Source organism: Gallus gallus, chromosome 4 (genome assembly GCF_016699485.2).
Source record: "Gallus gallus isolate bGalGal1 chromosome 4, bGalGal1.mat.broiler.GRCg7b, whole genome shotgun sequence".
In the NCBI taxonomy this organism is placed as follows: domain Eukaryota; kingdom Metazoa; phylum Chordata; class Aves; order Galliformes; family Phasianidae; genus Gallus; species Gallus gallus.
The window spans coordinates 57,794,856-57,809,747 of NC_052535.1; the positions used below are offsets into that span (position 1 = coordinate 57,794,856).

Genomic DNA, 14,892 nt, shown 5'->3' on the forward strand with positions numbered 1-14,892 from the left:
TGTGAAGTGGCAGAACGTTAATTATTCCTACTAGTTACCACTAGGGAAAAACAAGCTTCCCTCACGTCTACCCCTAATCCTTCTGAAAAGAGGGAGGGTAGAAGAATTAAAAAATAAAACTTTATTGGAGTGGACACTGGATATAAGAAGGGGGATTTCTGTATCTGGGTTCATTCAATTTTAATGAACAATTTGTTCGACCTTTCTAACATGCAGATTGGCATACTAGTAATTAATAATGAAGGATATTAAACCATACCTGGTTTTTTATTGGCTAAGGAGTGCTTGTAGAAATCCTTAAATGCACTTCTCTTGAGCTTTAGTTAGCATCTCCAGATATATAATAAGTATCTGATTAATGTTTTTTTTTTTTTTTCTCCTACTGCTTTTGGGCAGGCATGATGAATTTGTGCCTACTACCAAAACAAATGTTTTTGGTATTATCTCAAGCTGTCAGTCTAAATCATCCATAAGTCACACAAGGTAAATCTTTCAAGGCATAGCTATGGCAGACTCCTTGGGTGTATGCAGCATTTTCAGGCAGGATTTCTGCATGTAAATCCAAGAAGCACTGTAACATGTAATTGTATAAATGGAGGTGTTTGGAGTCTTCTGTTAATTTTTGAAGTGATTTAAAAAATACACAGCAATTCTGTGGGTAATTTTGAAATTTTAATACAGATCTTGAATTATGTATCACCGGTGTAGAGCTGATTTTGGGGTCAGCGTATTTTTTGTCTCTTCATGTTCCTTTCGACTAGATAATGATTAGGGGAAATGCTAAGGGGTGGGAGAAGCATGCTGAAGTTCTTTCAGTGAATATCCCAATGTTTTTAGTGTTTATTTATTCTAAAAACATGGATTGAGCTAACTGACTTTCAGGACTTTTTCCACTGATGCCATAAAGAATCAGTCATGGGCAGAGGGTTCAGTGGGAACAAGCCAAGGGTGAGGCGTAGCCTAGGATGGGCAACTGGAAGGCTGGTAGATGTTGATTTCTGACTTGATGAGTGGAAATTTATTTGTAGGTAAAAACAGAATTGCTGTTTTCTGTGTTAGTGTTCAAGTTGCTAATGTGTTGCCCTGAAATCTTTGAGAGCTGGTAATCTATGGTAGCATCGCTTTCCAGTAGTTAATCCTGTACAGTACTGTACTGTTTCTCTGTCAATCTTTTCTGCTTTCTTTGTTTTCTCTGTTGGTTCAAAGCTTGTGTGCTAGAACAGTTTTTCTGGGAAGTCCTTCGGGAAGTCCAGCCAAGCTTGGACCTGCTCCTATTCCAGTTTTTTCTCCTTTCAAGCAGAGATCAAAAATTAAGAGTATGGCTGCTGCTGCCGTGTCTGCTGCCATTGCTGTCCGTGCCAGGTAGAGATCAACTCTAAAAGGAACCTTTCATAGTTTGCTTTAAGAATATTTGAGCTCTTTCACAATAGTGTGGTAGGAGAGTTGTCAGTATTTCCAAAGCTTCTGTGTCCTTTTATTTTAGCTCCAAACTGCTGCTCTGAATCTTGATGAGTAATTCTACCTTTCTGATCTTTGTGGAAATCCATGTTGTGATTCAGTCAGTAAACGAACTTAAAAGAACAACTGTTATACAGATGACAAGAATAATCTGCATCTGTCAATAGCTTTTGGATTCTGAAGACTACAACTATGGAGTTGGATCTAAATCTTCATTACATTGCTCTTTATAAGGGATTGCGTAGATCAGTGGTCTAAACTACGCTGGTCGTGAACATCAGTCAGTAAAAAAATATATATGTATTTGAACATGCATTCCCAATATATGTATATTTTTTAAATTTCTAAACTATATACATGACCTGTTGTGCAAATATATTATGTACATTATAGAAAACATGAAAAGCCAGATATTAAAAGAAAAAAAGGAGGGAAAAGATTAAATAAACCTTTAAAAAATATTTTATTAAAGATGAAAAATAAAAGATAGATATGTTTCTCATACTGTGGTGAGTTTTCTTGCACATTGGAGTATGTACACACCACTTTGGAGACAACTTATTTGAATAGCATTTCTCAGTTCAGTTTGGCTTTTCAGCTAATCCTAGCCAACTTGAATTCTGTTCAGTCAACTAATTTCTTTACATGGTCTTCTCAAATGCTTGTCAGGCTCTCTGAACCTAGTGCCTACCGCTTGCTCTTGGATGCCCTGCTCATCACCCCTGTCACTAAACCTCCTCTGCAAGCCAGCAGGCCCTCCAGGAAGTCAACAAGTGCTCTGGAGCTGCCAAAGAGCAAGAGGTATTGTCCCGGTGTTGCACGTGGTTGACACTGGGGACTTGCAAAGAACTGGATTCACCTTCAAAGCCTGTTTCTGTTGTCTGCATTTTCTCAGTAGTCTGCCTGTTGTGGTTTTTGGCATAATATCCCCAACCCCATATCCTGTTGGTTTCACCTGTTTGTAGAACTAATCTACACCCTGGTCCTGCCAATGCTATTTGTGTAAATCCACCATACTAAGTCCAGGTAGGCATCTGGTGCACTTCTGAGAAGCACGCTGCTGTTTGTGTTGTGTTGGTTGGCACTGTCACTAAATAGCTGACTGGAGAAGAAATGGCACTCTGGCTTGAATGCCCTATCCAGATGAATTATTTGCAACGTTTCCTTGGGCAAGCAAGCTGTACGTTAGGCCGAGAGTGCTCCTGGAGCACTGCTATTTTTCAAAGCTCATTTTTAATGTATGAAATCAAATAACTGGCATGTGGTGCAGCAAATAAGTCCTTTAAAAATTATTTGCTGTCCAGGCTCTTTGTTCCAACTCTGATTCTGTTCAGTGCACAGGACGTTTTGTTCTTGTTTCCTGACCATAGCTATGTTAACACCAGCTCCTGTGAAAAGCTGATGCTTTGTAATCAACTGCAGCCTCAAAGGGGAAAATCTTTGGTGGATATTTTAAAGGACAGTACGTATTAAGCTGTGCTAAGGGAGATGTAATCTGTGGATTTTCATGTGCTTACTTGCATTTTCACAGGAGTAATACACTTCAGGAGATAAGGCCCAATTAAAGATAGAGCTGAACACCACTTCATATAAAAAATGTGTTATGTATTAGTCATTTGCCTCCTTTTTCACAGCTTCCAGGGTGACTTGTGTCACTGAAAAAGGCTAAAGCATCCCTGACTTTTGGGAGGAAAGTAGTGTTCCTAGACACACAAAGATGATGTTAAGCTGTATCAAAATTTTCTTTTTTGTGTGCTCCCAAAGAAAAATTCTCTGTAGCACAGAGATGAAGTCCAAGACATGCTGCCAGCAATACTGTATTCTTTATCTGTGTTATTTATTTGCTGATACTTTAGTAGAGCAAATAATGATGGTGAAAATCAATTCTCCGACTTTCCTTTACTCACTGATGTTCTGTGTCTGTGCCATAAGCTGCAAGTGAAGTTAGCTTGTTACAAGAATATAAGCATTTGAGTTGTTGACTGTGAAACTGGCTCTGTTTATCCGCTTTTTGCTCACAAGACAAGTAGAAACTCTCCTGATTTGGAAAGTGTACTTTTGGAGATGTAAATGCGTAAATAACCGGTGTTGATATAAAGCTTGCACGCACCATACTAGGGTAGCAATGTCTAATTTCCTTGGCATCTTGAGCTGTCAGTGTCACTAAAGGAAGAAGAGATTGCCACTAGATGGAGCCATAGAAACGAGGCTCTGTGATGCCTCATCGTAACTACAGGAGCGCAGTCTCATTGTATAGACTGAGAAACTTGTAGTGAAAGTGGAGATAAAAGGCAAATTATGCTTACAATTTAACATCAATGTGTATGTATTATCCCATAAGTTCAACACAAAGCAAGCAAAAACATTTACATCAGGAGAAGGAAAACGTTATACATCATGGAGAAATGTATCAGTGTATGGAATAAATTAGATAATAAAATGTCTTTGCCTTACCATCAGTCTATTGACATATTGTAATATCTGCACAAATACAGTGCTGAAAAGTTATTTTAAACAATAGCTCACTTAAAGCCACAACACAATAGCTAGTGTGTGAGTAGAGCTAAAATCTTATGTCCACAAAGAGATGAGGGTAAGGCATTGTATAATGCACTGACTTGTCCAAAAAACAACTGGCACAACCAAGACAGCCAAGGTAAATATGCTTCAACAACTTCAGGTTTAGTGTTTTCTAGCTCTATGTTAAATACTTTTCACAAAAAGGTAATGAATCTATTTTACTGAGGTAGCTTATGTTTGCATTGTCTTCAGGGGAAAAGTCAAGATGGTTGTAAATACAGCACAAACAGCACTTAGGTCTTGTTGTGAAGGAGGGTTTTTCTGGAAGTATTTCTATTGAATCTCTTTCACTTCATCTCTATTCTGAGCAGCTTGCCCTCTTAAACATCACTGTACTGTGTAGCTGCTGGGAAATGTGACATTTTTCTGACTAATGCAGTATCTGTTATTAGCTGGCATGAAGTAGTGTTAAAAATCTACACATTTTGTTCCTCTGCCAGATCTCTCAGAATGTGTTGTGTTTTACTGTTGTATGGTGTACCCATGCAGTCTTTTACTAAGTGGTCAATCTGTTGGCAATGGATCCTTTAGTTTTATAGGGCCTTGTGATAATTTTTTTTTAATCCCCACCCCCTCCAACCTGGAACTACATATATAAACCAGAGGAACCAATTTCTTTAATATCTTGACTCTCCAAGAATTGAAAGTTTTCTCTAAAACCATGTGGCAAAAAAATCCCTGAAGTTTTGGGAAATGTTAGCAAGAGTAGATATAAATGTGGCTTTTGCTTTAGATACCTGACCCAATGCTGTGTACAATTACCTAAAAAGAAGATAGTGTGACCCTGTGGGAGAATATTTATTCTGAGAGAAGTTTTGAAATCTTTTTGTGCAGACCACTGCTTACGTAAGGGTAACGTGTGTCCTTACTGTAACTTGATATGGAAATACTTCTGCCCACACAGCTTTCTCTGTTCTCTCTTTTATTTTGTTTTGCACTTTTTTTCTTTCTTGCAAGTTACTGGAACACTGCTAGGCTAATACAAAAATGTAAATGCCATTTTTGGAAGTTGAATGAGGTTTGTAATAGCAGTAGGAACAAGTTTAGCACTTGGTATTTCTTGTATTTTTGCAAGAGCGTAAGACAAATATCTTCCCTCGTTTGTGGGGTTTTACAATTCTCATGCCTGGCTTTTTCTGATATCTGATATTCTGCATGTATCTTCAGGTAATGTGTGTGTGGATACCAGGCAAGATATGTCAGGAGTTATGTATGACAAACAATGTAACTAAAAGCAAGAACGTGAGATTTTAGGATCGAGTTTTATCTCAGTTGTGCTGATATCCTGCTGTATGTAACTCTGTGGAGAGGCATCTGTGCAACAGTTTACTTGGCCCTAGAGCAGAAAACTCATTCTTTCCTGACTGTTGTGTTTCAAAGTTTATGCAATATAAATGCCTCAAATATCTCATATTAAAAGTTTCTCATTTCTTCAGAGCTGTATCAAGCACTGTGCATACACTTTAGGAGTTATTCAAGTTCCTGCAGTATACACTCTATGCCTGCTTGGAATGAATGGATAACCAACAGGCAGTAATGTTTAATACTCTTAATTAGTTTGTTTAATACTCTTATTAGTTTGTTAATATATATATGTATTTGTTACAGACTCCTTAAAGCAGAATCAAGGCTATTGCATTCCACTTGGTTGTGCCAAAAACCAAGAAGAATGATTTGCTCTTTTTTTTTTTTTTTCTTGTTTTTGTCTTAAAAAATTTAGTGTCCATAAGGGAAAATAACCTCACAGAATTTCTGGCCATATGAAGAAAGCTCTTACAGACTCTTAGATGTTATGTGACCTTTCCTATCAGCAAGCTGCTTCAGACCCCATGGGATCTGTTCCCAATTTGCACAGTCTTTCTGGGCAACAAGTGGGAGTGAAAACATCATTTGTAACCTGGAGAACTATTTGGAAAATACTGATGTACAAAACTGAGTTCCTAGTACATGCTGGGGCTTGTTTGATGATGTTTACAGATGGATACCCTGCTATCTTGGACTTGCATTAGAAAAAGTCTGCTCAGGAAAGTCTGAGATTTGTCTCATTACCATCTCAGCAGTGCTAGAAGTTATATGATGATGACCTGTATTTAATTTTCTGCTGTGAGCACAGCTCTTCCTTTGGCTAATAACAGCATGAGACACAGTTATTTTCTTTAAAGCATGTATTTTTGCTACAGAGCTCTGTAGAAGAGTTTCCATTTAAGGATGGATGGAGGTTTAGGCATTTATAACCCCATACCATCTGTTTTTCTTCTCTTTGCTTTTTGAAGGGAGAGAAGGGAGCGTATCAAAATGTCTGAATACATTCAGAAGGATATTCCTGTGCTAATTTCCTAGAATACTTCTGAAGTGTTCTCAGCATCTTTTTTTTTTTTTTTCAAAAGGAAGCATGGCTGCAGATATCTAGGAGCTCTCTCTGAGAAACTGATCCTCGTTTCATGTGTGACCTGGACCTGCTTCCTTCCACACATGCTGCCCACTCATCACCCCTCTATCACACGTACTAAGCTCCCAGTACCTGGTGCCATCTTTCTTATAACGAATATGATTCTTCTGGTTACTTCTAGGAACATGTGTCATTTGTATTTTGGAGAGGGATGAAGTGGTCTTCTACCCTAAATTTAGAAGACCATTGGCAGTGACAACATATATAAACTTTCGCTGTTTTGACCTTTTTCTTGCTATGAATTAGGTGGAGAAGGAATAATTTGAGTTATGAAACAAAGTTAGAAGGTTAAAACTAGAGGTAGAAGGTAGGCTTGACTTTAATGACAATAGAAGTGTTTTGACATCAGAATAACCTGAACCCTTTTACTGTTGCTTGGAAAGTCTGAGAAAGCTGCTTATATGGAATTTAGTAAATACATTAGGTTTGTCATTCCTTCTTCAACCTTCTAATGATAAATAGACTGCAAATCTTTTCCATAACCAATTCATTTCTTTCAGATACCTAACTATTAATAAAGATGGATAATAATAGTTGAAGTTTGAGTGTTTTCTGACATAAAATGCGATAAAGGAAAATGTTTAGGAATTAGTTTTGAAGCATGAATTTGAGTAAGGTTAGCTTGTAGAAGTTGGAATATCTCCAGGTTTCTTTAAAAGTGAGACAAAGATATGGACATATCTTTCTCTCTAAGAAAAATACTGCATGCATCTTGCAGGTGGTTGATTTATATTAGAAGCTAAAATTCAGTGTGTGCACTGATTGCTGCAGCCCGCCTCTGCTGGTAGGCAGTGTTATACTGGAGACATGTGCCAAGCTGTAGTAAGTAGCAACTTGCCTGTTAAATTAGCTGGCTACAGTGCAGGCTTGGGTTTATTCAACTCTTGCCTGAAAAATAGAGGCATGAAGTGCAAAGGGTGTTCAAGACCTGTCAGAAGTTTCGAGGTGAGGCCAGCATGATGCCCTCTGTCAATGTCATGCCTTCGAGTTTTTCACTTGGGAAGCTTGTCTCCTAGCATGTAATCCATCTCAGGTGGTCAAACATATGGGTTTATCTTTGTCTTTTAGTTTAGGGTCTTTAGACTTCCCTCTTGCAGTTTTTCTGATTTCTAAATGAAAATCTAAGTGTCTCCAGCAGTCTGTTGGTTCAGAAAGTCACATGCCATGTCATTCACAACCTTGAGAATTCAACCATGGAGTTAGTGATTGTGAAGGTAGAAGTTGGCATTTCACCTAGCCTTGTGGGCACGAGTCAGTGTCTGCTCCCTCACCTACACCTGTAATGCCGCTATTTGGCAAATGCAGGCATGAAGCAGAATTTCCATCTTGACTTCTCCCTTTCTTTCCTCCAAAATGGTTGTACGTGAGAGGCCTCAAAGGCAGCACTTTGCCAGCTGAACACCTCAGCTGTTTTCTATGTGATGTCCTTCAGGGAACGTGTTGCATAAAGGTGAAATTCCAGCCTTTGGTGACTGTGTTTGGAAAGCTGATGTTTGTTTTTGAGCCAGATCCACAACAGCCTTATATAGATATGAAATCCAGTCAATGGAGATTACTGACCTTATGAGAGAGTTCTGTGTGTCTTACTCATTAAGAAACCTCTTCTGTGTAAAAGCAGCTGTCCTCAGCAGGATTTTCTTATTTATGTTTTTGGACAAAGGCAGTAAAATAGAAGCTGGACTGAAAAAGTGATTTGACAAGTAGTGATGAGTCTTTTGGATGGAGAAGCAAGCTTTCTTATTTATGCTTCAATAGAAAAAGACCAACAGTGTTCTGAGGTAATCTTGAAGTTGTAATGGGGTTCCAGCCTGAAGCAGGTTTTATGAATCATAGGGTGGTTTGGGTTGGAAGGGACCTTTAAGATCATGTAGTTCCAACCACTCTGCTACAGACAGGGACGCCTCCCACTAGACCAGGTTGTTCAAAGCTCCATCCAGCCTGGCCTTGAATGCTTCCAGGGAGGGGGCATCCTTGATTTTGCTGGACAACCTATTCCAGTGTCTCACACCCTCACAGCACAGAACTTCTTCCTAATATCTAGTCTAAATCCACCCTTTTCCAGTTTAAAACCATTACCCCTTGTCCTGTTGCTACATGCCCTTATAAAAAGTCCCTCCCCAGTTTTCCTGTAGACCTCCTTCAGATACTGGAAAGCTGCTATAAGTCCCCCTGGAACCTTCTCTTCAGTAGGCTGAAGAGCCCCAGCTCTCTCAGTCTGTTTTTGCTGGGGAGGTTCTCCAGCCCTCTGATCATCTTCACTGCCCTCCTCTGGACCCACTCCAACAGCTCGATGTCCTTCTTGTGTTGGGGGCTCCAGAACTGGATGCAGTATTCCAGGTAGAGTCTCAGGAGAGCAGAGGGGCAGAATCACCTCCCTCACCCTGCTGGTCACACTTCTCTTGATGCAACCCAGGATACAGTTGGCCTTCTGGGCTGCAAGTGCACGTTGCCGACACCCTCAAATCCTTCTCCTCAGGGAGGCTCTCAAACCATTCTCCACCCAATCTGTATTGGTGCTTGGGATTGCCCCAACCCAGACGCAGGACCTTGCACTTGGTCTTGTTGAGCTTCATGAGTTTGTCATGGGCCCACCTCTCAAGCCTGTCCAGGTCCCTCTGGATGGCATCACTTCCCTCTAGCATGTCAACTCCACCACTCAGCTTGCTGTCATCTGCGAATTTGCTGAGGTTGCACTTGATCCCACTGTCCATGTTGCCTAAAAAGACATTAAAAAGCCCCAGTCCCAACACTAATCCCTGAGGAATGCCACTCGTCATTGGTCTCTACTTGGACATTGAGCCACTGGCCGCAACTCTCTGAATGTGACCATCCAGCCAACTCCTTATCCAGCAGGTGGTCCATTGGTTTGATGAGTTATGTGTCAAATGAACTCAACAGCTTAGAATGACATTTCTGTGACAGTAAAGTTACAGACACAGTTTCTTCTGGAAGCCAGTCCTAAACTACCTTGTCAGTAGCATTGAACTGCTGCTTAATGACAGATAATGTCTTCCTATCCTTTTTCTTTCAGTCTGCAAAGGCATTTTTATTCAGTATCTCTACTGCCTCAGAATCTTTAGTTAAAAAGACTTGTATACTAAGCTTTTAAGAAGTCTAATGTACCCTTTAAATGCTTCCATTTGCATTGTACAGATGTCTGAATGTCTTTTAACATTTGAATGTAACAGAATGCACTTTGTGCTTCACTGGACTTATAAGCACTGCATATAGCAAATCAACTGGAGCGTCAGTGACAGCTATTAGCCGAAGACTTTAATTGCAGTAGCTATTACTCACCAAACTGAACATTCAGATATACTCTTTAAATTGTGAAACTTGTTAACCCTGTAAATCTAGAGACAAAAATCAAGGTTGATAATTTATATTTTGGCCTCATACTGTGTCTGAGTGCTTGCATGTTGTATGATCAAGGCACTACTTGACCATACATCTTATTTATTTCTCCCTCAATTTCTGAACAGTGATTCCATGGAGCCTACCCCTCCTGCTGCTTATACACCCACTTCAGTGAGGAATGTGTCTGCCAGCCACGAAAGCCCAGATCCTAGACCTATCCCCACCAACAATGCCACATCTCCTTCAGCACCCAAGCCAGCAGGACCCTCAAGCGCTGCCAAGTACTCAGGCTGGCAGCCTCCAAGCCAAGCAGGTAACTTGCAGTGAGGTATTTTCTTGTTTGGTTAAAGACCTTCAGATTGCTGAGTAAGATGTGCTTGACCAGAGGTGTAAGAACAACAGGCCTTCAGAGGCCTACTGGTGTGTTTTGAGTAGAAGCAATTTGTTTAGCAAAGAGAAGAAAAACAGCACAAGAGCTCTGGTAAACGAGTCGCTTTATGAAAGTAGCCTTATAGATGCAATTGGTTTCACAAACAGGCAAAATCCAATATCTCTGACCTCCTGTCAAAATTATGGATAACAATCACATATGTACAAACACAATTTTAACTTGGTATTCCCCGTTTGACTGTAAATTCAACAGAACATATTCTCTGTGATTTCAAGGAGTATATCAACAGAGACACGTGTTTCCCAAGTGGTGTCCTCTGAAGTTGATGTTAAAAAAATAAAAAAGAAGAAAAACAAAGACTAAAACATGAAAGTGGCTACGTATTTGGCATTTGCAGACTTTAAACATGGAGGATGTCGGTGTTATACATTTTATGACATAAAGGTTTATTTACAGCTGGGTTCTTATAATGATCACAAACATGGCTGTTGCCTTTGCATGCAGTTTTGTGTTTTTTTATCACTTCATACCAGCACTAAAATGTCTGGAGAGAATGCTATTTTCTTTATGGAAGTTCCTGTCTTATTACTATATACGTATCAAGAAATACAATATGTGTAATTCTGTATCTATTTTTTTCATAACATTGCATGCAGTGACTTTAGATAATCTCTTAATGTAACTTGTCTCTTAAATTGAATCTGTCTTTGGCACTGAACTAAACTTTAGTATCAATTTCAAAGGAACCAGGAAATCTGTATTACTAATTAAATTTAAACTGCAGATTTTCTGGTAATAATGAGATGAATACTATCGATTCTCTTTCTGAAAAGAGCTGTAATGCTAAAATTGCTTTTTTTTTTTTTTTTTGAGTTTTACTTATAAGGATTTTCCTTCAGCAGAGGCCATGGCATAAAAATAAAGATAAAACATATGGTGTTAATGGTGTATGTTTATATTGGAGCCTTTGGCACATAAGGCTTAAAATTACTGCTGTGCCTGGTAACAAATACACGTTTTGAACATGCAGTACTGCTATGGAGCCTCGAGATGGCAATATGCTGTCATTTCTATACTACCCAGTCAAACATCAAGTATACTCTTAAGGGCAAGGTAAAGACTTCGGTCAATTTTTGTTTTCTGACTTTGAGTTAGCTATCATTGGAAAATCTCTTTCAAGTTCCTTTTGGTCGCACGTACTTCAGGTAAGCATTGTGGGAATACAATAAGCCTTCATTTTTAGAAGTGACTGTGTTACATGTTTGGTGCAACTCCTTTCTCTGTCCCACAAAGGGATTAATTTCTTTCATTTGCACAAAACAAACAAACAAAAACAAAACAAAACAAACAAAAAAAAAACACCACAGTGGTCAACTTTGGATTTCAACAGTACCACACCTTTTTTCGGTATATTGTTAGGTATTTCATAGCAATTCCTACTTTTGTGCTTTGCCGTTAATGCAAATGTATTGTTTGAAATAATTTTTTTGAGGTACTGATGGCTGCTACATGATGGAGAAAGATATATAAGGATGAGTTAAATTTCACTTTCTTCTGTACATCTGTGGGAATCTGGTCTTCTGATCTGGATGATTTGAAAATCTCTTCTTTCACCTCAGGGGTATCAAGTAGATCAGTGAGAGTGGAAGCTAGGCATGCAAATTTGGTTGATATCCACTAGAAAAGCTTAAAAAAATAACCCAAACAACTTTACGTGCTATTTCAACATATTTTAAATAATTTGATAATGTAGAAGTTGACAGAATTGCAAAGTCCACAATGCCACAGTTAGTTACTAGGACTTGCTTTTTTCATCACTTTCAGGCATTTGTAGGTTTTACATGTATACATACTGAATGAGAAGTCTATTTTTAAGTGTTCACAGTTTATATAAAACAACTTTCAAGGCATCTATGTTAAGATCTGGCAGCCTGAAATGAAGGTATGAGCCTGCCATATCGAGAGATGCAACCAGGTCACTTGAACCCCAGATGTGAGCCAGTTACGATCAGTGCTGTTCCTGACAGCAGTAGGCACAAGGGGAGAGGCTGACAACACATGATGTTGGGTAACAAATACCTTTTTGGACAAACAAAGATAGAGAAATATGGCACATTCCTTGCATCCCTGTTCAGGGTGATGTGCAATGATAGAAAAGGTGGTACTGAGAATATGAGAACTGTGTTGTCTTGCTGTATGTTTTGTGCTAGAAAACCTGAGAATAGCTTGCCTCAAGTTTGCTGCCAAAGAAGCAAAGTCATCACCTGCTTCAGAAATAAAATGTGTAGTAGAGAGAGAGAGATTGAAAACCTAATGCTTCCTGAAATGGACAGCCAGTCTGGGCTCATTCCCTATTCGTGGAGCTTCTTTCTGAAATGTAGATGAAAAATGGACAGTTTGGAAATATCAAAATGCCCATTTTTCTTCCTTTTTTTTTTTTCCCCCCCATCTTAAATTATTTGACTTCATCAGTCTGGAGGTACCTTCATCTGCCCATGTGTGAGGAAGTGATGGACCTAACCACTCATTAGCCAAGCTTCTTAGGTAAAAGAAGAAGAGGAGAGGAGAGGAGAGGAGAGGAGAGGAGAGGAGAGGAGAGGAGAGGAGAGGAGAGGAGAGGAGAGGAGAGGAGAGGAGAGGAGAGGAGAGGAGAGGACAGGAGAGGAGAGGAGAGGAGAGGAGAGGAGAGGAGAGGAGAGGAGAGGAGAGGAGAGGAGAGGAGGGGAGGGGAGGGGAGGGGAGGGGAGGGGAGGGGAGGGGAGGGGAGGGGAGGGGAGGGGAGAGGAGAGGAGAGGAGAGGAGAGGAGAGGAGAGGAGAGGAGAGGAGAGGAGAGGAGAGGAGAGGAGAGGAGAGGAGAGGAGAGGAACATTTCTTGATTACACTGAAACTGTGACAGCTGCCTAGGCATCTGAAGCTTGTCCAGAGGTTATAAAAGTTTCACTGCAAGCTGGGCCATAGACCTGTCATAAAGTCACCCTTGGCTTTTTTTGTCACATACTGCCCCAGACACTCAGGAGGTCAGTAATGCAAAACTAGCCGGGAGAAGAGACCTAAGAGCGGTTACAGCAGAGACTGATGGCAGTCTTTCTCAGGCATATATTTCACAAAAACAAAAATTCCTATGGTTTCATTGTGCCTAAGCTTGCTTAGTAAGGCTGAAACCAGCAGTCTGACAAGTAAAACCTTTTAAGTAGCTGAGTGTTTGGGTAAAATTAGTCAAATGTTGAAGAAAGACTATAACTGTTTCAGGGCATATTTGTATTTCAGTCACTAATTCTGCTGTTTGTTTGCAGTCTGTGAGCTTGACATTTCTTTTCAAGTAAAATTACCAGCTCTTCACAGGCCAAGCAAAATTTGGCCTTGCAGGTTGTGGACCTGACAAAATTTTAAACAAATAGAAACCTTTCCCTTTGAGTCTAATTGATTTCATAGTGGTAATCTAGTGTGGGAAATAGGAATGAAGGCATAGTGTTATGCAAGTGTGTATTAGTATGCTATTAATACTAGAAATTTCTTTGGAGTACAGTTTTGTAGCTCTAGTTGTACTCACTCTTCTAATGAATATTGTACATAGCACTAAGTTGTTTCCATAGCTAAGCAGACGTGTTACATGATTTTGTTTGTGTCTGGGGAAGATGTAGTCTGCTGTTTTATGGCATAAATATTGCCAGTGATTTTATTTATTAAGGTGTCCAACTACATGCATTAGTCATTTGGTCAGAAGACATCCTTAAGCTTTAGCTGGCATCTCCCTTTCTTGGATAGACCATCAGAGGATACCCTTAATATTACTAAAAGTTGTGTGGCTTCTTGTGTTTGGTTTTGGCTTAGGTTTTTTTGTTTTGCTTTAAGATTATGCTGAGAGGTTTGAAAGTGCAAAAACTGTCTAAAATGTGTGGCTCAAGTAGTGAACTTGGAGATGCCCCAGGCATAGGGTTTCTTAGTACAGAAGTCATCTTTGAACCAAATGATCTTGCAGTGATAGCATCCACAGAGCTCTATTATCCTTGTATGCTGTAGGAGGGTGCTTGCTGGGTATCTGTGAACACTTGTACTGAACATGGGAGTACCACACGCTCCCTGATGGCAAGCTCCTGCCCTCCCCTGGAGACAATTTGGTTTATTCTCCTGGGCAGTAGCATGAAAATTGTTTCAGACGTCTGTGAATCAGTGTGCCCTTCTCAAGCTCTCCTCCTTAAAATCTTTTGTAACCTCCTTAAAGAGCAAGATTTCACTTTTTTTTTCTGTGAAACAACTTGGAACACTATGAGTGGTAGTGGACACTGAGAATGGTGAGAGCCAGGCTAGGTCTTGTGATAGGTTCCCAACTTGCTGAAATAAATGGCATAATTTTTCAAGGCTAAGACCAGCTCTGTATTGTCTGTAGAAAATTTTCTGTGGGATGGTATTATGGATTAAAGGTGTTTTTTTGTTTGTTTGTTTGTTTTGAGAACATCTGGAAAAGATGTTCACTTAGGCATAATTGTTCTACTATTATTATTTTTCAACTTCCAGCAGATCACAATGTTAGTTACTCACTGTGAAAATAACACAATACGATGTCCCTTTCTGGAATTAAATCCTAATGTTGCAGGATTCTTTAGTGCTTTGGTAAAGGAAATGGGGGATAGCTGCCCCACTTTTTCTTGTATGCTC

General features: G+C 39.6%; 1 protein-coding gene across 13 annotated transcripts in view; it reads left to right on the forward strand.

Annotated features, from left to right (window-relative positions):
• PDLIM5 (PDZ and LIM domain 5) overlaps positions 1 to 14,892 on the forward strand; it is a 116,425-nt gene that overhangs the window by 77,954 nt on the left and 23,579 nt on the right. For all 13 annotated transcript variants that reach the window (XM_040698981.2, XM_040698987.2, XM_040698989.2 and 10 more), the window contains one exon: positions 9,970 to 10,157. In XM_040698981.2, the coding sequence (XP_040554915.1) occupies positions 9,970 to 10,157 (188 nt within the window). The remainder of the gene's footprint in view (positions 1 to 9,969; positions 10,158 to 14,892) is intronic.